Source organism: Sciurus vulgaris (genome assembly GCF_902686455.1).
Source record: "Sciurus vulgaris genome assembly, chromosome: 2".
NCBI classification, from domain to species: domain Eukaryota; kingdom Metazoa; phylum Chordata; class Mammalia; order Rodentia; family Sciuridae; genus Sciurus; species Sciurus vulgaris.
In genome coordinates this window covers 80,859,212-80,883,543 of record NC_136462.1, presented here as the reverse complement: position 1 = coordinate 80,883,543, position 24,332 = coordinate 80,859,212, and the positions used below count along the sequence as shown (strand labels likewise).

At 45.2% G+C, this 24,332-nt stretch overlaps 1 protein-coding gene and 1 long non-coding RNA gene across 8 annotated transcripts; one reads left to right on the top strand and one right to left on the bottom strand.

The window, feature by feature from the left end:
* Positions 1 to 2,346: 2,346 nt before the first annotated feature.
* KLHL33 (kelch like family member 33) lies at positions 2,347 to 11,220 on the bottom strand (the record flags this gene model as incomplete). Of its 2 annotated transcripts, none has more annotated exons than XM_079126357.1 (4): positions 2,347 to 5,652; positions 5,749 to 5,916; positions 6,043 to 6,967; positions 10,476 to 11,220. In XM_079126357.1, the coding sequence occupies 4 exons, from the start codon at positions 11,218 to 11,220 to the stop codon at positions 5,100 to 5,102; spliced, it is 2,391 nt and encodes a 796-aa protein (XP_078982483.1). In that variant the 3' UTR covers positions 2,347 to 5,099. The 2 variants fall into 2 exon arrangements, with proteins under 2 accessions (XP_078982483.1, XP_078982484.1); XM_079126358.1 differs by having other exon boundaries at positions 10,876 to 11,007.
* LOC306653428 lies at positions 11,129 to 23,569 on the top strand. 6 transcript variants are annotated; one of them, XR_013761716.1, is made up of 6 exons: positions 11,190 to 11,323; positions 12,727 to 14,217; positions 18,568 to 18,667; positions 19,634 to 19,926; positions 21,684 to 21,791; positions 22,038 to 23,569. It is a non-coding gene; the product is annotated as an uncharacterized lncRNA (long non-coding RNA). The 6 variants fall into 6 exon arrangements; XR_013761713.1 differs by having other exon boundaries at positions 12,727 to 13,007; positions 13,116 to 14,217; positions 19,634 to 23,569; XR_013761714.1 differs by having other exon boundaries at positions 12,727 to 13,515; positions 13,598 to 14,217; positions 19,634 to 23,569.
* Positions 23,570 to 24,332: the final 763 nt, after the last annotated feature.

Genomic DNA, 24,332 nt, shown 5'->3' with positions numbered 1-24,332 from the left:
AAAGCTCAGCGGTTCTTCCCCTCCTCATGTAATCAGGGAAATGGTTATGTTTCTTGAGCTACAGAGGTACTAGAAGTGGTCTTGTTATAAGGCAATGAACAAATTTAACACATTATTCCCATATATACTTCTGCCTTTTGCATAAAAATTTAATAATCAACTTCCATACCATCATGGGACAGTTGTTTAGAAGATATACACACTAAACCCTTGCTGTCTAAACCGCAGTCAGTAAGTAACTTTAGGACTTGCTCTTTGCATTTTAACAAACACACATTTGAACAAGATAAAAAGTCAATGCCTATTTTGAGTAGCAATATTCTTTTTATTTATTTAGTGATGGGGATTGAACCCAGGACCTCATATATGCTATATACACTGAACCACTGAGCTACATCCTACCCTGAGTGCCAATATTCTAGATTTGTAGCCACAATAAAAACTTCCCCAGCTTAACCATAAAATCTGTTATGACCAGGCACTCTAGCTAGTCTCATTACCAGAACTTCGACCCCTACCTTCTCTTTCTTACGCGCACTCGAAGCTGTGGTTACACCTGCTGGAACTGTGCAGCCAGCTACATAATGAAGGATTGACATTGCTACTTTAGCTTTTGACAAATCCATGAAAAGAAAAAATGAAACCATCTGGTCTAGAGAGGAAAGACTAGAACACATATTACAATCAGATAATCCTTGAGCACTGTCTCTTGGGAGAACCTGGGAAGAGGAGTTCCATGCCATTCACTGACAATCCTAGAGATTGAGCAGAACCCAGACAATCCTACCTGCAGCTTGCCAGCCACATTTTAGCACTGATTATATTGCATGTACATTGGCTATAGGAGGAGTGAAATAACACAAAATGAGGGAAGTTTTGGGATAGGAGAGAACAGTCCACAAAGAGAGGTACTTGATGGAGAAGTACTTACTGCTTCTGGATTGGTTGGGGTTAACTGTCCAGAAAGTTCATATGCAAATATGGTAAGGGGTCCCTGGTGGTCTGCCATGAAGGCATTTAAGTCCAAAGCAGTCTTTTTGTTGGTTTAACTGTTAACTGTTAACTGATCAACTAACTTAGCTCTTAACTTCCCAAGCTCTTCCTCTCTTCATCCTTCCATCCTCTGACTCTTGTAATTTTAAGGATGGTGGTGTTGTTTTTCAGTGCTGGGGATGGAACCCAGGGCTTCATGCATGCCAGGCAAGCTCTCCACCACTGAGCTATAGTCCCAAGTATATTAAATTACATTTATGACATCTTAAACTTTTTCTTTAATCAGGTCTATCAGGAGAGGTCTGGAATACTTGTTATTGTGTTGGAATAATTCAAGATATGAGTGGAGACAATATAGTATATACTAAAACATGGTTATTTAAACATGCACTATGGAGTTCAACAGATCTGTGTTTAAATCCATCTCTGTTATTTATTAACATTGTGACTAAGGCTATAAAAGAAAATATGGTTAGGGGCTGGGGTATAGCTCAGAGATAGAGTGCATGCTTAGCATGTGCGTGGTCCTGAGTTTGATCCCCAGCACTGTATATGGAAAAGAAAAAAAGGTCTACAATCTCATGAACCCTTGGTGGGATTAGAGGCTGATTTATCTTTTTGGTAGGGTCTCACTAAGTTTCTGAGAGCTGGCCTCAAACTTGTGATCCTCCTGCTTCAGCCTCCTGAGTCACAAGTAAGTGTGCACTACCATGCCCCTCTGGAGGCTGGTCCTTGAGTCTGCAGTACGCAAAGCATGCTAATGTGGCAAAGATGCAAGGGTCCTTCTTTTAAAATCTCACCTGGTATATAATTCTCATAACAATACTTTTCCCAACATATCCTAATAAATAAAACAAACTGTTGGAAGGAAGCCCATTAATCTCTTGGTCTGCTTGAGCTTCCTTGAAATTTACAGTTACTATATATTATAGAAATTGGATGTTAGATTCCTCAAGACCATATCTCTAAGCCTCCAGTGCCACTTTTACTGGCTACTTGCTCCTACTTGTAGAGTTCAAATTTGAATTTCGCGAATAAAGACTGCCGCCCAGTGGAGATGGATCTGCATTAGAGAAATGGCAGAACAGAGAAAGCAGGCTCTCAAGTCCTTTTATCAGAGTTTAAACACCTACTCAACATTTACAGACTCTGAGGCTTCATGTGAGCTACTTAAGCCCTCTCATCTTAACTGTAAAATGAGGATAATAACAATACCCCTTTATGGGTCATGTCGGCATCAGTTATAAAAGCTGGGGAAGTAGCTCAGTTGCAGAGCACTTGCCCTACAGGCCTAAGTTCCCGAGTTTGATCCCCAGAACAACAAAAAGAAAAAAACTCAAACAAAAATAATTTAATCACTGTAAAACCTTTATTTAAACCTGGGTTTAAGTACAAATCACAAAGAAAATGTTTACAGAAGTTCACCCAACTCTTAGTTTCTCATCACCTCCAGTGTTCTGCCTCTTTTTTTTTCTTCAATTTCTTTTATTTTATATATCCTACTTGCCCTTCCTCATTTTCAACTATATTCCTTGTCTGTCTTTCTTTGTGGTACTGGGGATTGAATGGAGGGGTGCTTTCACTGAGTTATATCCCCAGTTATTTTAAAATATTAATCTATTATTATTATTATTATTATTATACCCCATGCTTAACCACTAAGTCACATTCGCAGGCTTTTTTACATTTTATTTTAAGACAGGGTCTCACTAAGTGGCTGAGGCTGGCCTAGAACTTAAAATCCTCCTGTCTCAGATTCCTGAGTTGCTGAGATTACAGGTGTGCGCAATCACACCTGGCTCGACTATCTTAAACAGAGATAGAGGGGAGAAAAAAAAAAAAAAAAAAAAAAACTTTAGTAAAATAATGAAATCACAAAAATAAATAAATGAATGAATAAACGCATGTTAAGAACTTCTGGGGATAGAATGAAGAAAGGTGCAAAGGAGCATGAAGATCTTAAACAATGATAATAGAAGACTGACCTACACAAGAACTGATTTTTCTTTGCCCTGAGCTATCCAGGAGGCAGAAATGAAAACACCGGAGAGGAAAGATTTAGGGGACCTGTGGAGGGAGGGAATATACGATTAAGTGAAAGGAACTGTTTTCAAAAAGGCTCCAGAGAAGAGGGTAAGCTAGAAACAGCAGAATTCTCTGAAGAATCTCTGGAATACCCACTTGCCCTTTGCTGTGGAGAAACAGGGCACAGAAGATCCTCCTTTCTTCACTTTTCTGTCTAAGATGCATTCCCCCTTCTCTATAATTTCTTTATTATTTTATTTCATTTCTTTGCAGTGCTGGGGATCAAACCTGGGACACTGTGCGTGCTAGGCAAGCACTCTACACCTGAGCTACACCCCCATCCTCAAATGGCAAGTTTCTAGGCAGCCTTCAAGATTCAGTTCGGCCAGGCACAGCGGCACACACCTATAATTCCAGACACTCCAGTGACTTGGGAGGCTGAGGCAGGAGGATTGCAAATTTGAGGTCAGCTTCAGCAACTTAACAAGTTCCTAAGCAATTTAGCAAGATTCTGTCTCAAAATAAAAACTGAAATAAAATAAAAAGGGCTGGGGGTGGAGCTTAATGGTAAAGCACCCTTAGGTTAAATGCCTAGTATAAAGAAAAAAATTCTATTTCAGACTACACCTATTTGGTGATGCCTTCCTTAATGGAAGCTTCTCTGAACAGAGCTCACACCTTGACCCTCTGGACTCTCACAGGACTTCGCTCAGACTTCCACGTCCACTATGACACTCATATTGGTTTACAAGTCTGTCCTATGATCAGGAGCTCTCTGAGTTATGTATCCTTGGTGTCTCATACAGTGCCTGGCATATAATAGGCAATTAATAACTGTGTGAGGGAGAAGGGAAAAAGAGGTCAAAAAGGAAAAGCAGGGCGGAGGAAGGGAGAAAGGAAACATCTGACTCAACCCTCCCTGAAATAAACTTAAAACAACTTGGGGCGGGAATTAAGGAGAAAAGGTTTTTCTATCTTGTCTGCCTTTCACTCTTCTTTCCACCATTTCCTCTCACGCCACAACTGTCCATTTGTACTCTGGTCCCTCACTTCACTCAAAGGGAAAGAAAGAAGCCAGACAGGCTTGGAATTTCTTTCATTCCATCCCTTCAGACCTCATCTCTTTTCCACTGTAGGCACCTCCTCCTGGGCCTCTGCCTCCTTCATCTCCCTGCACCACACACAATACTCCTATCTCATCACCTGGAGAGCTCATCAGGCATCTAGGTCACCTATGCTGTCCAGGTCCTGATTGGAGCTTCTGCCTCTTATGGAAACCAAAGGCTCTCAAGGAAAGCCTATAGTCTCTGGGCTGGGAAACACTAAACCTGGCTTATAGAAATTACCTGAGAAAGAATATCGTGAAGAGGGTTTAGGCATCCCAGGAATGGGACCGTAGAAAGGAGCAAGTGCTAGTAAAGAGAAGAGCTGAACAGTTCCTCCCACACTCCTCAAGCTCATGGATGACCTTTCCACATTTTTTTCCTTGATCCATGGATTAGAATCACTTTTCTAACTATCCTCCATGTATGTTTCCTGTGCTTTGCTACTGGAGTTTTTGTTTTGATTTGTTTTTGCTTTGCTTTATTTTGAGATAGGGTCTTGTTAAGTTGCACAGACTAGTCTCAAATTTAGGATTCTCCTACCTCAGCCTCCCAAGTAGCTGGGACTACAGGTGTGTGCCACTGCACCCAACCTGAATCTTTTCTTTTTCCTTTGGTGCTAGGGATGGAACCCAAGGCCTCGTGCATGCTAAGCAGGTGATATACCACTGAGCTACACCCAAGTCCCTATGGGAGCTTCTTAATGCTTCCCAACCAGATGCACTTCCCCCACTAAGAACCCCTAAGCCTTGTGGAATTGCTCCTGGGTTGTCTATCTTAATCAAGCATTCAGCTGCCTGACCTTCCCCAACACCCTTTCCTCAGTGGAGAGCATATATACAAAAGCAGTTTATGAGCTGTAAAACACAGTGAAAATAAATACTATCAAGAAGCCTTCTCTGCCTCTCCTGGTAACCTCTGTCCTTTTCTTAAGATATTTCTTATCCCTTCCTCCCCCCATACACTGCTGTTCCCCCTTCACCCGGCAGGTTTGGTTTGGTGCTGGGTGGGAACCAAAGCTATGTGCCGCACAGTGGGGAGTGTCAGGAGGCAGGCAGGCATCTCAGCCCGAGGCCTTGGCAGAGTTCCCAGGCAGAGCCACCGGCCCAGGCCAGGACAGTAGGCGTGGATAAGGTGGGAAAGGGCATAAGTACGGTGGCTGTAGCCTCCTAGCACCAGGAGCTCCCCCTGCAGCACAGCACCTGCAGCACCCACATGTGGGGAGGGCAGGGGTGCCAGGCGAGTCCAGCTATCAGTCCTTGGCTCATAGGCCTCAAAGCTCAGCAAGTCCCCAGTCTCACCCAGTCCACCTGCCACATACAGTCGTCCACCCAGAGCAGCCATGACATGGCCAGCCCGGGGTACTCCCATTGGGCTCAAAAATGTCCCTGGTTTCTCAAGTTTGGGGTCATAGTTCAGCAAAGAGGCCAGGTATTGACCAGTCCCATTACAGCCACCGCTCACATACAATCGGTCCTCCAAGATGGCAGCTGCATGGGCAAAGCAAGGTGCTGGAAGTGCAGGTGCTGGCCTAAGGGAGAGCAGGACACAAGATCAGGCAACCAGCATCTTCAGCTCTGCTCACACAGCAAATCTAATTTCTCCCTGATGGTCCCTGCCTGCTTACCTCCAGATATTGAGTTCAGGGTTATAGGTTTCCACTGAGTCGAGAGCAACACCATCATATCGTCCACCCAGGGCATAAAGTTGTCCATCCAATGCCACCAGGGGGAAAAAACTTCGAGCCTGGCACAAAGGTGCCACCTCTTCCCAGTCCTCTTGACTGGGGTCCCACCTGGGTACAGTGGGACAAGAGATGGAAAGAATGACTCTGGGAGCCTGTAGGTAGTTGGGTAAGCAATTTCTCTCACCTGCCCACCTTGGGACCTGCCACACCCTGCCCACTCTTAGAGGATCATACCTGAGAGTTGAAGCCAGAGTGTTGGAGTGACTGTAGAAATCCTGTCCCCCACACACATAGAGTTCACTTCCTGCCAAGCTTGCAGCCCCATGCCGGAAGCGCCCTGGGGCAGGTAGGGCTGGCAGCCGCCCCCACTCCACAGTTCGTACCAGTCCCATGCCACAGCGGAAGGCCCGGGCCCACCACACTTTTCGAGATGGCTGTCTTCGGGCCATATCAGGTCTGAGCTCGTCCCCACCAATCACCACCAGCGCCCGGTCGGGCTCCCTCCACCTCTCTTGACCTGGAACATCAGCCTCTACCAACAACTGATAGAGAAGGTCTGGAGGCAGGGGTGGGGGCAGCCCAGCTGCCCGCACCTTCCTCAGCTCTCTGGTAGACATGCGGCCAAAGCGGACACATTGCAGCAGGGCCTTGGCCTCTGACTCCTGGGTCTCGGGGTTGGCAGCTAGCCAACACCGAGCAGCCACAAAGGCCTCGAACTCTTCTTGCACATGGAGCTCATCGCTATCTAGGAGCTCAGCCAGGAAGGCAGCTGGTAAAGAAGGGAAAGCAGGGCACAAAGCCACAGCAGGCAGGTGGGTGAGGAGGTAGTGCCGGGCTTTGCTCCAGAGCCTCTCCAACCCGGGGGCTTCAGCCATGGGGAACAGGGCCAGGCATCGGGCAGGGCTGAGGTCTCGTGCCAAGGCTCTCTGACACAAAGCCAGACAAGAAGAGCTTTGGTACTGCAGAGCAGCCTGGGCAGCTCTCAGCAGTCCTAGCCATCTTGCCCGCACAATTCCAGAGTAGGCAAAAGAGACGAGGAGTCGCAGGTCTTGGCTAGAGATGGTACGCAGAGACACCTCCGTGCCCTGGGATTCCCTCATCCCACTCAGGAGCATAGCCCCAAAGAACTCACTGCCACAGGCCAGGGCTGCTCGGTGCACTGCAGGAAAGAAGAAGCAGAGGAAGACCCAGAGTGTTGCAAGGCACAATCCTGAGTTAGCACCCCAACACTGGGCCAACCACCCAAGGCCACAGGCCAAATTATGGCATGCACTGGAATACCGCAGAATGCCTGTTAAAATGCAGCTTTCAGGGCCTACCCTCAGGGATTCTGATTTAGTATATCTGGTCAGATTTATTTAGGAAAGCAGATACGTTTTCAAGGGAGAATGCAGGATATCTCAAGGAGACACAACTTTTGAAGAAAAGTAAGAAATACACATTCAATGGAAGATGCAAGCCATCTCCAGAGGGAGAGACAGACAAGAATTTGTATTTTAACATACACACGCCTGTAATTCCAGCTACTCAGGAAGCTGGGACAGGAAAATCATAAGTCCGTGGCCAGTCTCAGTAACTTAGCAAGACCCTGTCTCAAAATAAGAAAGTAAAAAGGTCTAGGGGTGTACCTCAGTGACAGAGCACCCCTGGGTTCAATCCCCAGTACAAACACACACACACACACACACACACGCACACACACACAGTTTTTGAGCACCCTACATGATTCTCATGCTTAGTGTGCCCTCAAGATGCTTTAGTTTTTTGGTTCCAGGTGAGTTAGAAAACAAGTCTTGATGGATCAAGTTATGAAGATGTCATAGACAGTATTTGCTATAAGGGGCCACAAAATAAACTGAATAGACCAAAGTGCAACTTAAATAAGTCTCTCTATAGTCACAGAATAAAGTTCTTTTCTTTTCAACTGCAAGAGTCACTGCCATCATCGATTCTATTAGATTTTGCTGGAAAAGTGGTACCAACTCAAGAATGGCTATAATTCAACCCCATCTGATTGCCATCTTTTCTTGCCTAACATTTAATGCTTAAGATTTTCCAGGGGTCCCAACTTTCCTCTGTACTGTCCTCTCCTTACCTTGTTATAGGCCATGAAATCACAATAATTGGAATATCAGTCTTCAAAATCATCTAATTCATTTACTCTTTTTAACAAAAGAAAACTGAGGGGCTTGGATTGTAGCTCAGTGGTAGAGCATGTGAAGTGCTTGGTTTGATCCTTAGCACCACATAAATAAACAAAGATATTATGTCCATCTACGACTAAAATCAAACAAATTTTTTTTTAAAAAAAGGAAACTGAGTCCTAGAGAAAGAATGTGATTTATTTTCTGTTTCCATGCAGTGGCTGGCTGGGTAGATTATCCACTGTCACTGATGTTAACCTGCAACAAACAAGCTTGTGTACTAGTACTTTGGTTATCAGCATAGCCTTCATGATTATGAAACTGTCCTATTAACAAACATTGTCAAATTAGACCTCATGGACTTCCTAAAGTAACTCAGTTTGAGGTTCTCAGCTTTACCTATTGAGTATTGCGGCCAAAATATTTAACCTGAATCTCATTAAGTCTTTAGCTCTAAAGTCAAGTTTGTAAGAAATTGAGAAACTAAAGTAACTAACAAAATAAAGCCACAGGGGAAAAACAATAAAAATCCAGGAAATAGAACATCTTATAGGATAACTAATCTTGCTTCTTCAATACACTAAGTCATAAAAATTTGGAGAGAACATTCAGCTAGATTAAAAGAAATTTAAGAGATGTAAAACTAAATACAGCATAATCCTGGATTTAATAAACTAGCTCTAAAACACATTTTTAGGACCTGGGAAAATATAAATGTGAACTAGATGATATTAAAGAATAATTGTTAATTTTGTTGGGCATGATAAAGATATTGTGGATATATGAAAAACAGCCTTGTTTTATGTGTGCTGGGGAATTGAACCTGGGTGTAGAACATGCTAGGCAATACTCTACCAGTGAGCCACATCTCAGCCCAAATGTCCTATTTTTTTTAAAGACACACACCCAACTATTTATGAAGGACATGTCATAAACTTCCTTTAAACTTTAGAAAAAATAAAGAGATGAAATGAATATAGTAAGGTGTTATTTGCTAAGTCTGGTGAAGAGTATTTGAGTTTTCATCTTAATATTCTCTTTGCTTTTCCATATGCTTGAGATGCTTTATAATAAAAAGGGGAAAGGCTGCTGGAAGTCCTCTCTGGCAAGTCACAGAGGGTCAAACTCTTAGTGATGTTTATGAGCTCCATGCCGTTTTGACCCAATGTGGCATATGTGCCTGTCTCAGAGGGCAACTGATGTTGATATAGTTTTCCATTGTCTTTTTAAGCAGTAGGTAAGGTCCTAGCACTTCCCAAGAACATCAGTGATAGCTTTTATATATTGTCAGAGAAAATCTACATTCTAAGCCATTTCAGCTTCCATATCCTCAATCAACCAGTAGCTCAGAGCCAACTATGGAAGGGCTTATAACCACTTGTATTTGTCACTGCCCCCCTAACATTTTAAGTGACGTTTTCCTAGACAGTGATATGAATATATTTAAATTTCAAACCCTCGTGAAATTTTTATAATCATGAAATTTTAAAGCCCCCTTTGATTGAGTGCTATCAGAAATGATAATAAAGGCTTTTGGGATAGTTTTCCTTCTGGGAGTTCCAGAAACACTTCAGTTCCCATTACTCTACCGAGCAGTAACCATGTGACTTTGGATATGTCTTGGGGTCTGATTTCTTTGTCAGTAAAGTACAAGAGCTAAACTAGATCATTTCTAAACTAATTCCTTGTAACTTTGAACTTATGTGCCACATCCATTTTCCAAGTCGTATGTATCTTGGTATAATTGCAGAGGAGGTAATGCAAGGCCTAGTGGAAGCCGACTGAACTAGTAAGTGTGGGCTTGTATTCTTGTTCTCATCAGTTAAGAACTCTGAATTTAATGTTCCTTATCTGCACCTAGGGACAGTGGTATCTATCTCACTAGCTTTCAGAGAGAATTAAAAAAAATGTCAAGTGTAAAAATTCCTGGTACTGTGTACCTTAGTATTAGCAGAATCTGAATAATATCAATTTATTCTACCCTACTTAGCTTTCCTGGTGCACTTAAATTCCAAGTGCTATGGCTTGGTGACCTTAAGATTGTGGAAAAAACAGTACCAGACCTTGTTCATTAACTGAAAAACCCATAAGTCTGCCACTTGTCAAGCACACTTTGGACATACTGTGTTATCTACCCAGTCCCTCTGCCTTTTCCTGTGTACTGAAGAGAAGATGCCAAGAAGGGCCTCTAGTTAATCTGTTTGAGTCAGTCACTTTCTGCTTGTTCTACTGCCACGAATTGTACCTTTAGATCTAGCCAGCTGGCTGAAAATTCCTTGTTACTGAGCAAGAAAAAACCCAGAGCCTGAAGGGTCATTTCACATCTGTCGGAGTGCCTAGGAAAAACAACTCTACTGCGCATGCGCAGTTCTTGATGACGCTGGCTGAGCACCAGGAGTCACCCTAGAGAAATTCTGACGGCAGTACCAAAACCGCTACGGTGGAGTTCAAACCACCTGCTGCTTGCACACCATTCCTGTGGCATATGCACCTGCAGTCATATAATGCCCCACAGGCCCTCACCCCGCAGCCGGTAGCCGTCTGCCTCCAGTTCCAGGTCACATCCGACGCCCTCTCGGTATAGAAGCTCTATGCTGCGCAGATTCTCCCTCAGCTCCTCGGCCTGGCTGAGCTTCTTTTCTTCTTCCCCGGAGTTTCCTGGCTCCTCGCATTTGCGCTGTGCCGCGGCCTTCACCCGGGGCGCCCCCAAGGCCTCGGCCGCAGCCAGCACATCCCCCAGTGAGGCGGGGCCCAGCACCCCCTCATAGGCAAAGGTCAGCACGGCCTCCCAGCCTCCCGGGGCCACATCGAGGCTGAAGCCTGACCGCGACCCACCGCCACTTAGCAGCCGGTCTCGGAAGAGGCTGCTGACTGCGGCCAAGATCACCCGATGCAGCCCATACACCCGCCCCGCGACTGTCACCTCTTCGTCTAATAAGAGCCTCTGTTCCCGCAGCCTCTGTGCTTCTGCGAAGAACTGGCTCGGGTGCTCCTCACTACGCAGTCCCTCGGGCTCGGCTGTGTCTCCTTCATCCTCCTCCTGTTCCTCCTCCTCAAGGGAAAAAGCCAGAGAGGGAAGGTACCCTGGGACCAGGGATCTGGGGCCAGGCTCTTCCAGAGGAAAGGAAAGTAAATCGGGATCCTCATCTGGGGAAGAAGGCCAGGAGGTTCTTTCAGTGGGCAAAGGAAGTCCAAGACCGTCCTTCTGGAGGGAAAGGGAGACGCGCTGCTGGTCGGAGGGATGTTGTGCCGTGTCCATGAGGCTCATGGCCTAGGTTTGCTGGATTGCTTCAGGTGAGCAGGCAAGAGAGAAAGTCATCTTAGTTGTATCCAGAGAGGCCAGAGGAACCATGTCTCCCGCTCATGGAACCGTCAGTCCCTCCCCTTGTCCCAACCTCCCACCCCCACCCTAAGGTCTAGAGTAGTGGGCTAACCACTGCCAAATATGGGGTTCACCCAGTGTAAGGAGCATGCAAGAAATGTAAAGATCCAGTTCCAGGGACCCAACCCCTCCCATCTTGCCCCCATCCTTTTAGTCCCTATTTGGAGACACCAGCCTTCTACTTGCTCTCTCACTTGAGCATTCTCTCTCCTTGGGACTGCTGTGTGCAGAGGGAACTCACCCTTATCCCAGTCAGTAGCCCCACCTGGCTAATTTTAGCTGGTGCAAGAGGGCTGAAGGCTGGGCTCTCCGTGCCCAAACTCTGACACCCAATCTCCTTGGTTCTGTCCTGGTATGACTCCCCCACTCTTCCACCTGTAAGTCACTAGGGGGTGCTGAGTGAGCGGAATTTGGAAGCCAAGGAGCATGTGGGTATCTGGAAGAGTGAGTCAAGTCAGAAGGGCTGTGTCTTCCCAGTGCGTTGTGGGGCAAGGAGGCTGAAGAGTCTGGACTACACTGAGTTGGACAAGAAGAGTGTTTTGAGTTAGTCCTGGGCTTTGACTGTTGATTCTTCAGTGCATGATAAAGTCGGGACCCTGGAGCGAACAATACTGATGTGAAATGCAAACAGCCTGACCCTGTCTGCACAGGGTTAGTGAAAGGGTTAGTGAAATGACAGAGGTCAGGGTTACATGACCTAGGAGACTCACCTGGGCAGAGCTTCTTCTGTATTCCAAGGTGAAATCCTGAAACCTAACACTGTGTCTTTGGAAGACTCTAACCTGGGCCACTGGGATGAGGACAAGACAAGGGGAATGTGTGGTGGACCAGTGTCTTGTGTTGGGTACACACAGGTATTCTCAGTGTTTGAGGTGGGACAGCAATAGCTACTCCCTTCTTTCTCACCCTGAGACTGAGTGCTTGGTTGAAGCCCCTAAAATGGGACATTCACTTTGCAAGGCAATTCTGGGTATCATCCTGGGGAAAGATTTTAGGAAGAGGGCAGCAATATACTTCCCCTTCCCTTTCCAGGGGAGGAAGGATGGGCCAATAAAAAGGGCAGATGCCCTGGCCTATAAAAGTCTGGTCTAGCCTGGATAGGTTGACCAGAGAAGCAGATTTATCAAGGGAATGAGACGATTCAGGTGAGTGAGCTCTTATGGGGTGGAGTGGGAAGGTGATTTTATCAGCACTGAATCCCCTCCAACTTCTGGAGTTGTTTCTGTTTCCCCATTTACAGCTCAGGCTACCCTGGTAACCAGAGGTAGCATTCCCTGGGTAAGCCTAGTCCTCAGGCCACACTCTCCAAAATGGTTTGACTGAGATGCAGCTCTTGGTAACCTAAGCTATGAAAGGGAAGATAATGACAAGTTTCTGTACCCTTTTCCCCAGATCAGACATTTCAGACTATCACATGGCTTTCCCTCAGCAAAACAATGTGGCCAACATCTTAAGTCATCATCAGTAAATGGAGGAAATACCTTTCAGAGACATACCTCTAGCTGACCTCTGCTTGCCACCTGCCTCCAAGGACAGGGACTTTGGACCCAACTATGAGTGGTATGAGAATTCCACAGTCCCAGGACAGCTGTGCCACAACCAATAATTCCTGGAGGTTCTGTGTGGCAGTGCCATGGTAAGAAAGACCCATGCCCCACAGGGAACTCTCAAAGGTAGGAAAAAAATCTGCCATCTGGGCTACCACTCACCTTCCATTAAAGCCTGGGACTGCCCTCCTCCCAAAAGTCCTTCAGGTCCTGTCACCATCCTCCTAGTTACAGGCACACTATTGTGGGGTCATGGCATTTCGGTCTGCCTAAACAATCTCAGCCAGGGGATAGCATGACTTCCACCTTTGCAGAAGAGCCCTGCACCAAACCACTCTCAAGAAGATGATCCAGAGAATTCCCTGGCCAGAACAGGCAAGGTTCCAGAACACATTGGCTGAGTCATGAGGGTCATGTTAAGACTGGAGCTCAAGATTCCCAAAGTAGGGGACGTAGGTAGATGAAAGACTTTGTTCCACAGAGCATGGAGGATACTTCTGAGGAAGGGAGAAGGGGGTTGGAGAATTAGTGTGCACTGGAACACCATCCGCCCTCACCCTCTGCTCCACAGATGTGCTACATGCTCAACATCTCTATCTGTGGCTGCCTTGGATGAGTGCTCAGGAAGGCATAGGTATGAGCTCAGAACTCTCTTGGGTAGTAGGAAGGGATCTGGGGAACAAGGCCTGAATGAATTAATTCTCATCCCCATCCAGGGCTCACAAGGCTCATAATCCTGCTCTTAGCCTCAGTCACTACAATTACCACTCTGTCCATCTCAGCCATCTCAATCAATGGTAAAGTGAAGGCTGGTGAGCCTGTTGTGACTATTACCTCTCAGAGTCCCCAGTCCTGTCAGGAATCCCTGAGATCACAGACCAGCTCTTCTTTTCTCTTCTCCTAGGTGGCACATATTTCCTCATCTCCAATAGCCTGGGTAAGCTTGGCAGTTCCATGGGGACCATCTTTACCTCTGCCAACACCATAGCTGTAGCCAGACACACTGTGGGCTTTGGGTAGTGCTGATCCCTTACCGCTTTATACATCTTCCTCAAGTTTGTTGATGTTGGAAGGTCTTGTCCTGTACCATGACTCCAGCTTGGGCAAATGTTTCAAATCACATCAACTCAGTCAATAAAGACTCTGTGATGTGTGTATTCTGCCTTTCCAGAAACATGGGGTACAACTGCTGAACATAGATCCAGAAGATGAGCTACTGGTGGTTGGTGTGGTGACCATGAATATTCTTCTGAGAGTGACACCGGCTTGTGTGCAATGGGAATCTAAGGCAGGTGCCAGAGAACTGTGGTGTGGTGAGGAGGCTGAGGAAATGGTGGTGAGAACTGGGTGCTAGGAGGGGCTAAGGAGCAATGGGGGAAGATATGGGATTGCATGTGGGGGCAAAAGCAACCGCAGTCAGAATAGGCCAAGCTAATATGGGGGAAGGAGCTGGTGAAGCAGATTCCCATGGACAGAGACCTGAAATTGGATGGTTTTGCTGGGAGAGACTCCATACCACAGCTCCTCAAGGGAAAAGAAAAAAGGCCTTATTCTGAGGATCTGTCAGGATGAGCATCAGACAAGCCTAGGGGTAGGGGAAGGACGGTAGATAAGATACTGTTCCCAGATAATTACAATTTTAAGATCCACTCCTGTGACATGGGGAGGGATAGTTTGCAGAAGAAATGAAGAGAAAGAAGAAAGAAAGAAAGAGAGAGAGAGACACAGAGAGAGAGAGAGAGAGAGAGAGAGAGAGAGAGAGAAAGGAAAGGAAGGAAGGAAGAGGAAAGAAAGAAAGAAAGAAAGAAAGAAAGAAAGAAAGAAAGAAAGAAAGAAAGAAAGAAAGAAAGAAAGAAAGAAAGAAAGAAAGAAAGAAAGGAAGGAAGGTAGGTGCCCATGTGGCCAGAACTCCTTTCTGGGAAGAGGTTGGTGGGAAAGAGAACTACAGGGTTGAGAGGAGCTTTAAGCTGGGATGTAGAAAGTGAGGAGGGGGAATAAATATCCCTCTCCTTCCATTCACACTTCTCCTGCCTTTCTTTTGTCAGGTCCAAATTATCTTCTTCCTGATCCTCCTCTCATTCATTAGCTACCTCCTAGAAACACTCCTCTGCTGGGACCCTGGTTAACAAGCCACTGGCTTCTTTGGGTAGCAGCGTGAGACAGTGGGAAGGTGGCTGAGAAATTTATTAAAGGGAATGAATTCTGGGCTCCCCTTGGAGCCCAGAAAAGTCTCAGATAAGAACCTTTGACTTCCAATTCTTTTTGTCACTTGCAAGTTGATAATCAGCCCAGTCAGAGTCATCTAAATCCTTAGATGGGCTAGTTTACAAAAGTGCCTCCTTTCCAGCCTAACCTAAGTCACTGACTCTAAACTGGGAGTAATAAGGATCCTAGTTGAGTGGAGTGGGGTCAGTAACTATCTCTCCTTGCTGCTCTTTCAAATAGGAAATATTTTCTTGGCAAATATGGTCCTACAATGGCATGGTTCAGAGGGCAGTTTTTCTTGTCATTTTTCTATATTCTTCCCGTCAGCTCCTAGAGTACTGGCTGGGGCCAGTACCTCTGGGAACCTCAAGGTGAGAAGGCTATCCAGGATTGGGGCACATTCCTTGTCATCCTTCTCTTCTATCCATGAATGGTCTAACTTTTGTAGGACCCTGCTACGATTATCCACAAGAGACTACTTCTTGCCATTTTGTGGACTGTACTATCCAATCTGGGCTTCTGTCACCATTAGTACAGCCTCCTACCTGTACAGAATGACCTAGAGCTGTGGTTTCTGCCTTCCCAGGGGACTAGGGTATAAGTGATTATGCACTCATCACACACATTAAAAGTAGTATACAGCTGGGCATTATGGCACAGGCCTGTGATCCCAGAAACTCAGGAGGCTGAAGCAGGAGAATCACAAATTTGAGACCAGTATCAGCAACTTAGGGAGATCTTGTCTCAAAATAATAAAAGAGCTGGAAAGATAGCTCAGTGGTAGAGTACCCTTGGGCATTACCATTACTGACCTACAAAGAAAAGAAAAGTGTACAGGCAGGTAACTCCCTGTCCCAACCCTTACCTCTTTCCCCATCACTTTGGTAGTGAATTATATGATGTTTTTTGATTATTAAATTTGCCCCCTCTACCCCTATGCAAATACTTCCATTCCCCCTTTTTATATTGGAGGTATCTGCCTAACCAGACCTACAGGTTAGGGGTAGAGTTTTCTTCCAATAAAGGAATGTCTAATCTCATCTCATTTTTCAAGCTTCTGTATGATTTGAGATGCTTCAGGAAGTAGGACTGACATGGGTGTGTGGAATAGGAGCTGCCTGGGGCTGGAGTGCCCACATGGCCAGGATTTCAGCAGTTGTCAACAGCAAGGTCCTGCCTCTCCCAGCACAGTGGCACATGCCTGTAATTCCAGTGGCTCAGAAGGCTAAGGCAGGAGAATCACAAGTTTAAAGCCAATCTCAGCTCTTTAACAGGGCCCTAAGTAACTCAGCGAGACCTTGTCTCTAAATAAAATATAAGAAAGGGCTGGGGATTTGGCTCAGTGGTTAAGTGCCCCAGTTCAATCCCTGGTACCCCCACCAAAACAATGAAGTCTTCAGCAATGAGGAAGGTGAGCAGATAGCTCCACAGAGGCTCCTGGTCCTTGCCATAGCTTTTCCCAAAAATGGCAACGACTAGGTATAGTTTATCCTGGAACAGCATGGACCCTGGGGAGGGTTGCAGGTAGAAGAATAAAAGCCCCGTACTCTAAAGAGGCAGGTGGGTAGAACCACAGGGAAGAGTTGAAGGAGCCTAGGAGTCTTTCTTTTTTTTGGGGGGGGGGTGCTGGGAACCGAACCCAGGGCCTTGTGCTTACAAGGCAAGCACTCTACTGACTGAGCTATCTCCCCAGTCCCCAGGAGTCTTAATAGGAAGGAATCATGTGTGCTAAGGCTCCTGGGAATGTGGGAAGGGAAAGGACAGTAGAGAGGCGCATAGAAGACTGGCTCCCTTTTCATACTTTGCCTTGATTTACAGGCAGACTTCGAATTTTGCTGTTTGAACTTGGATCATCTCTAGAACACCAGCCAGCCACTATCACCTCCATTTTCCTAAGTCACCATTTAACTCCTACGTACTGAGAAATGAGCCCACTTTTGCTCTTCTTCCCCACAAAATTATACTCTTGGGACGGACCCATCTATTACATTTTCTCCTTTCTCCGCTAAACCTCTTACCAAGATACCAACTAACCTGAAAGACTGTGGGGGCTGAAACAAAGCAGGAAAGGGCAGAGGACAGAGTGGCACTGAGGATTCCAGCTGACATTAGGAGGTTGAAGGCAGACACCATGCTCATGGCCTGAGAAAAAGGGCATAAAATCCATGCATTTCCTTTTTTTTTTTTTTTTGGTACTGGGGATTGAACCTTGGAGTGCTTAACCTCTGAACCACATCACCAGCCCTTTTTGTTTGTTTGTTTGTTTTGTTTTTTTATTTTGAGACAAGTTCTCACTGAGTTGCTTAGGGCCTCACCAAGTTGCTGAGGCTGGCTTTGAATTTGTGATCCTTCTGCCATAGCTTCCTGAGTTGCTGGGATTACAGCAGTATGCCACTGCACCCCACTCTAGGCTGCATTCTTTTTTGGGGGGGTTGGGGGGGTGGCGGTACCAGAATTGAACTCAGGGGCACTCAACCATTGAGCCACATCCTCAGCCCTGTTTTGTAGTTAATTTAGAGACAGGGTCTCACTAAGTTGCTTAGTACCTCCTTATTTGCTGTAGTTAGCTTTGAACTTGCAATCCTCCTGCCTCAGCCTTCCAAGTTGCTGGGATTACAGGCATGCACCACTATGCCTGGCTAGGCTTCATTCTTATTGGCAAGTGCTCCCCTCCTTGTAACCTGCTCCCAACTCCACTCTAGGCACTATTAATCACCTTTTCTCTCATGCCTTCCACAGACCTACCTCTAGCTTCTAGGGCCTAACTCTTAAGCCTCTTTTCTATTTCTCTAGTCATCAAAATAGATGAAACTGTCTCTTAACTTGGTGGTGGGTATTGGTATGTGTATGAGAGGGAATGAGGAATTGAGAACAGGGGAAGGGAAGCTGGAAGACGATGTCCCTGACTCTCTAGATCTCAATCCCATGACACTAACTTGGAGGCTGACCCCTGACCTTTCATCACTCCCAAAGCCTAGCTGAATGCCATTGCCCCCATCATCTCCAACTGTTTCCTCTGATCCTAGGCCCTTACCAACTTCAGCTGTTTTCAACCTCCCTTACTCAGTCACATGGTGAATATGGACAGGTGTTGGGGTCAGGTCCAGAGCTGGCAGGACTGATGAGCTAGGAGAGAATCCTCGGGTGTAAGAGTGGTGCTGTGGCTGGAGCAAGGGCTGGTGCCCTTCCTTCCACTGGTACAGTCCCTGGCTCTCTCTCCTGGACTCTGTGCTCTGCCTGCTCATCATGTTCCTCCTTACTTAGTGGGCCACACTCATTGTCATGCCTGCTTGTCCTTCTGCCACTGCTCCATGTGTTCTACAAGGAACCTGGTAAATGACTGGGCAAGTGGTAAGTGAGGAAGGGAGCTGACCCCCATAAGAAGGCCAGAGCTGTCACCAGCAAGTCTCCATTTCTGCTTCTACCTGCCGAAGTGATGCCTTACCTCTGATCCTTGTTTACCACTCCTTCCTCTGTGCAGACACAAACTGGAGCTCTTCAGTCCAGGTGGGCACCTATCACATGGAATTGTCCTATTCAGTGAACCTGACCAATGTTCAGGGCCATCTTAAGAACTTCTGGTAAGGGAATCTCTAGGGCAGTAGTTGAAAACTAACAGCCCGTGGATTGGATCTTGTCTGAAAATAAGATTTGTTCAGATTGCACAGCATTTACAATTTTTAAAGTATATTGCCAACATTTAAGATCCAGGCCAGATAATTCTGGACCTCCAACCCACATGACATACTTTGCTGGAACTGAGTAATTGTTGTCCCCGGAGACAAGGCACATACTTTTCAGTTTGCCACAGTTTCTACTTAATCCACTTTATTTTTTATTATATGACTGCTTCCTGTAGACTTTTGAGTTCCTAATTGCTGCTCTAGACATAAAGGAAATCAGTTCTCTAAAATCTGAGCAGGATAGGAGAAGAAAAGGAAGGAAACAGAACTCTAGAGGAGTAAAGGGGAGACGGAAGAGTTGAGTTCCCTGAAGAGAGGGTGATTCCACCACAAGGCAGAAGCCACAGGAGTGAATTCCCAGTTTCCCTCATCATTCTATGAGATGGAGAAGCATCTCTAACACTCTTCTTTTGCCCTAAAATTCTAAAATCCCTCAATGGGTGGGGAAGAGTCAAGCATTGTTCACAACATTATACTCTCCTTCCTTTCCATAGGCCACAGTGCCTGGGGCTAACCCATCCCCGGTGAATGTCTAGCATTGGTAAATTATGTGAGAACGTTCAACAAGAATATGAGTCCAAGGGGCTGGGGTTGTGGCTTAGTGGTAGAGTGCCTGCCTAGCATGTGTGATCGATCCTCAGCACTGCATACAAATAAATGAGTAAAATAAAGGTCCATTAAAAAAAAAAGAATATGAGTCCTATGATCTGTGGGAATGTGGTCTCTGTAGATTAGAGAAGCAAAAAAGGGGTGGAAAGAATGTCAGGTGAGTGAGCACAGAGAACATAAGAACAGTGAGAGGAAAGCAAAAGGGTACTTTAGAGGCAGTACAATCCTGACCACATTTCTATCTCCCCTTCTTAGAAGCCCCAAGCCATTCAAGAGTCTGAGAATCATGTCAACTGGCTGAATGTCTTCATTCCTGCTATACAGTCATATCCACCCCCAAGATTCATTCTGGGACCAGAGCCTCATGCAAGTCAGCCAGACAAACTGGTTCATTTTTTGTCCTTCCTTTCCCTATTTATCCCCCTTCTTTCCTCACTGCCCCTCCAGGTCTCAGGTAGACTGAAGTCCAACTTTCTGGTCTTGGGATGTAAGCATAATTGACGGAAGATGCCTGTATCTGCTGTGGAGGACTATGTAGGCATTCTACTGTAAGTGTGGGATGGAGAAGCAGAAGATGGGCATAGAAAGGATCAGGAATGAGAATGAAAAGACATGTAATCACGATGAGCCCCACTTCCTCCAGCTTCCCAGCAGTGCCTACATCCCCAGGAAAGGGACACCCACTTCAGCTCTTTCTCTTGTATCTGCTTTTATTTCACACACCTCCCCTATCAAAAGTGATACCTTTGACTACAACTATGTCATCTGTCTCTTAAGGGTGCTGGGAGGGTTAAGTTTACTGCCCAATATCAATCTCAAGGTGAGTTCCAAGAGATGGGCCTAAGAGAAAGATTAGGTGTGTGAGGCATAGAAACTGGCTCTCAAAAGCAGTCTGAGAGGACCAGGTGCAGTGGCACATACCTGTAATCCCAGCAACCTGGGAGGCAGGAGGCTTGCAAGTTCAAAGCCCGCCTCAGTAACTTAGTGAGTCCTTATCTCAAAATTTAAAAAGAGCTGGGGATATGGCTCAGTGGTTAAGCACCCTTGGTTTCCATCCCTGGTACAAAAACAAAAACAAAACAAAAAAACAAAAACGAAAAAAACAGTCTGGGAGGCAACTGAACCTATCTCAAGTTAATAAGACTGAAGAGAATTGGGAACCAGAATGTGAAAATGTGAAAGACATGAATTTTGCTTTGAAAAGCAACTAAACTGGTATGTTTAGTTCCCCTGAAACTTAAGAAGATGGGGAAAGTTTTAAAGGTTATCTAAATTAAGATGGGAGACATTTGGATCAAGAGATACAAAGTAGCAGGATAAACTGGAGTGGGGGTATCACCCAATTCTAGACCAGGGTTTCTGACAAAGTTCTGATCTAATAATACCACACATTTTATATTTGGGGTGTCCTCACTGAATGGGTGGGTTGAAGGAAAAATACCAAAAGATAATTTTCCTTTTTATTTTACCCCAAACTTTCCCAGTAAATTCAGGATGTTTGGATGTCATAGGAATAGACACTCAACAGGAACCCCTCCTAAAACAGGTTCTGCTTAGGGAAAACAAGAGTTGAAGAGTGGGGAAGAAAAGCAGGCACCTAGAAAAATAAATAGAAAAGAGAATGTCCTTCTGCCATGTGACATTTCTTTGGGAATAGCAACAATTCTAGCAAGGGAAGTATGATACTGAGTTAGAAGCACTTGTATAGCTGGATAAGAAAGTATTTTCATTCTTCTCCTCTCTTTGGGGGCAGCATCCCTATACCAGTAGCCTCAAACTACATTCTAGTTCAAGCAGGGTCAGTAGACAGAGGATGTGTCCTGGCTTAATGAGAGGAGGAGAGGGAGGTAGCTCCTGAAAAAGCACCAACTCCTCTCCAAGTTCCAGAGAACAGGAAAGGGAAGGTAGTTATTTAGAAAGAGGAGGAGGTGAACAAAAGCAAAAGAAAGCAGAAAGGACTAGAAAATAAACTCTGCATGGACAAAGTATACAATGCCCTCCTCCCACCTCTGAAGACTTCATGCTTTACTGTCTCTCAGCTTCAAGAAAAGGGGCATGCCTTAAATCCTAGAGCCTTGGGAGGCTGAGGCAGGAGGATCGCAAGTTCAAGGCCAGCCTCAGCAATTTAGCAAGGCTCTAAGCAACTTGGTGAGACCTTGTCTCAAAATAAAAAGTAAAAAGGGATTAGGGAATGTGACTCAGTGGTAAAACACTTCTCGGTTCAATCCCCAGGTATATATATACATTCATATTTACATACATACATAAGCAGGAGGGTGGCTCATCTCCTCTCTGATCTTCACAGGGCTGACTGATGGTCCCCTCTCTACTGACATACAAGAAGAAAATAGACTCAGTGTCCTTTAAGACTCTGTGAGCGGCCCCCTGAGCAAATGGAGAAGAAATGCAAATTGTGAGCTGAACTCAGAAACCCAAAGTTATGGCCAGGGACTTAAAGTGCCAAAGATAGCAAGAGGAGGGAAGAGTATTAGGATACTTGCTATGGATGAAAGTACAGGTAAGTATTGGGAAACTGTGCAAAATATCCTGTTCCTTAGCTAGGAATAAGAGTTCAGTGGTAGAGTGCCTGCTTAGCATGCACAAGAACCAGCACCTGAAAAAAAAGTAAAATTCCAGTTCCTGTCTTATCTTTGTCTAGGATATGTTCCTTCCTCAGCACTTGGGTTTGATCCCCAACACCTAAAAAATAAATAAAAGTCTAGCTCCTATCTTGACTTTGCCTAGGATATGTTCCTCAGAAAATCCCGACACATGGCTTCCAACATGTGTTGATACTGCCTGAGCTCACAGGCAAATCATAAAAAAAAAAAAAAAAAAGGTCATCATTGAGCTCCCTGCCCTGAATACTTCTCTTCCCCTCTTCCTCCTTTATGCCAAGAGCCTAAAGAAACAAGTGTCAGGTCAGACAAGTTATAACTTAATTGAATATGTTATAAGCAAGAAGGGAAGAGGGAGGAGCTGAAATCTGATGAAAGAGGACTATGCTGAGGATATGGCTGTGAGGAAACAGGACCATCAGTTTCCATGTGGATATGAATGGGTTTATGGTCACCAGTTTGGAAGAAATACAAGATTAGACAGTAAAATAGAGAAAAACCAAAGTGAAAAATCCTGTTGTTTCTAAATTCCCTAGGACAAGAAATTTGAGATGATAAATACTCTCTACTCCTTGCTGTATATGAGATTTCCTTTCTCTGCTGCCAAGTCATTTGAAAACTTAGTGACCTTACATCAGCTGCAGGCGTTACCACCAAAGGGGGACCTGAACCTATCTCTCTCAATACTACTTCAGGTTATATCTCAAAGCACGAACTGCAGAAGAATCAAACGAAGGTACACATGAACAGGGCCACAAGGGGGGGCCATTGTCCCACAGTGGAACCTGACAATGGCAGCCCTCCTTGTCCTTTGCTCATTCTTCCTAACCAAGTAGTTGGAGTGGAATATGTGTTCTCATGAAGTACTATGGACTATTCCCCAAATGCTACCCTCATAGTCATGTGAGTCTGGGAAAATTTCAAACTACAGGGGCAAAGATTCTAGGGACTGGTCTATTCCAAAGGCTGAACATACCGAGGGACAGGCTTCATTGCTCACACTGCCTTTTGTACCAGGAGCCTACCTGTGATTTCTTGGATAGCTAGTCCTGGGGGTCTAATACATGACCTGGCTGGAGATGCTATCCAGGGGTCTGGCATCCCCCATTAACTTCTTTCATGGAAACCAGCAAGACACTCTATCCTAAAAATCTCAAGAGAAGAACTGAGCCGGGAAGAGGACTCCCCAATTTTGGGCTCAAGGTGTAATGATTTGTTTCTTTTCCTTCCCTTCCTCCTTCCTTCTCCCCTCCTTTCGTGGTGCTGGGCATAGAACCCAGGGCTTCACGCATACCAGGCAAATGTTCTACCACTGAGCTACACCCCCAGCCTGATTTTATAGCTTCTTGGCTTCACAAATTGGAAAGAATTGAATGATATTGGCCAAATCATATTGTTATATTTTATGCATGTACAACTATATAACAAATCCCATCATTATGTGCAACTATAATGCACCAATAAAAAATTGGAAAGAACTCCTTAAGTAAACAATGTGAACTGGGGCTACAGTGCTGAAGAAGCTTCTCCTTTCAAGATCCATTCCACCTCATAAAATTAATAAAATTGGAAATACCTGAGGCCAATGTGTAGTAATGCAGCTGATGCACATTTATAAAGTTGACTTCCCATGCCTACAGAGATCACTCCTGTTCTTTTTTTTTTTTGTGGTGCTGGGGATCGAACCCAGGGGCCTTGTGTTTGCAAGGCAAGCACTTCACCGACTGAGCTATCTCCCCAGCCCCGCTCCTGTTCTTAAAGACGTTCAAGAAGACTTTAACTTCTATTTGTATTTCACTATTTTCCACCCCAGAGTTTCTGATTTAAATCTCTATTTCTTAATGCATTTTCAACCATATCTATTCCTTGTAAATGAAAAAGTACAGCCACTTTCTATCTAGATAGTAATTTACTTTCTCCAAGCTCATATGATTCTTTTTATCTTCTTTGTTTTGCAGTACTGGGGATTGAACCCTGGGCCTCACACATGCTGGGCAAGCACTTTCACACTGAGTTAAATTCCCAGTCCTTTTATCTCTTGGCCCATCTTTTGTAGTCCTCTGATCAACCCTTTGGTTTACTTTCCCATCAACTTATTCATTCAGCAAAATGAATAGCACTATGTGGTAGACCATATTCTAAGAGCTGGGAGATACAGCAATAAATAAAACAAGATTAAAATATTCCACAGCATTCCCAGTAGGGAACAGACAGACAGACACACACACACACACACACATACACACATAAAATGATTAAGATGGACATATTAGCCCATGCGTGCAATCCCAGTGACTCGGGAGGCTAAGGTAGGTGAATTTCAAGTTCAAAGTCAG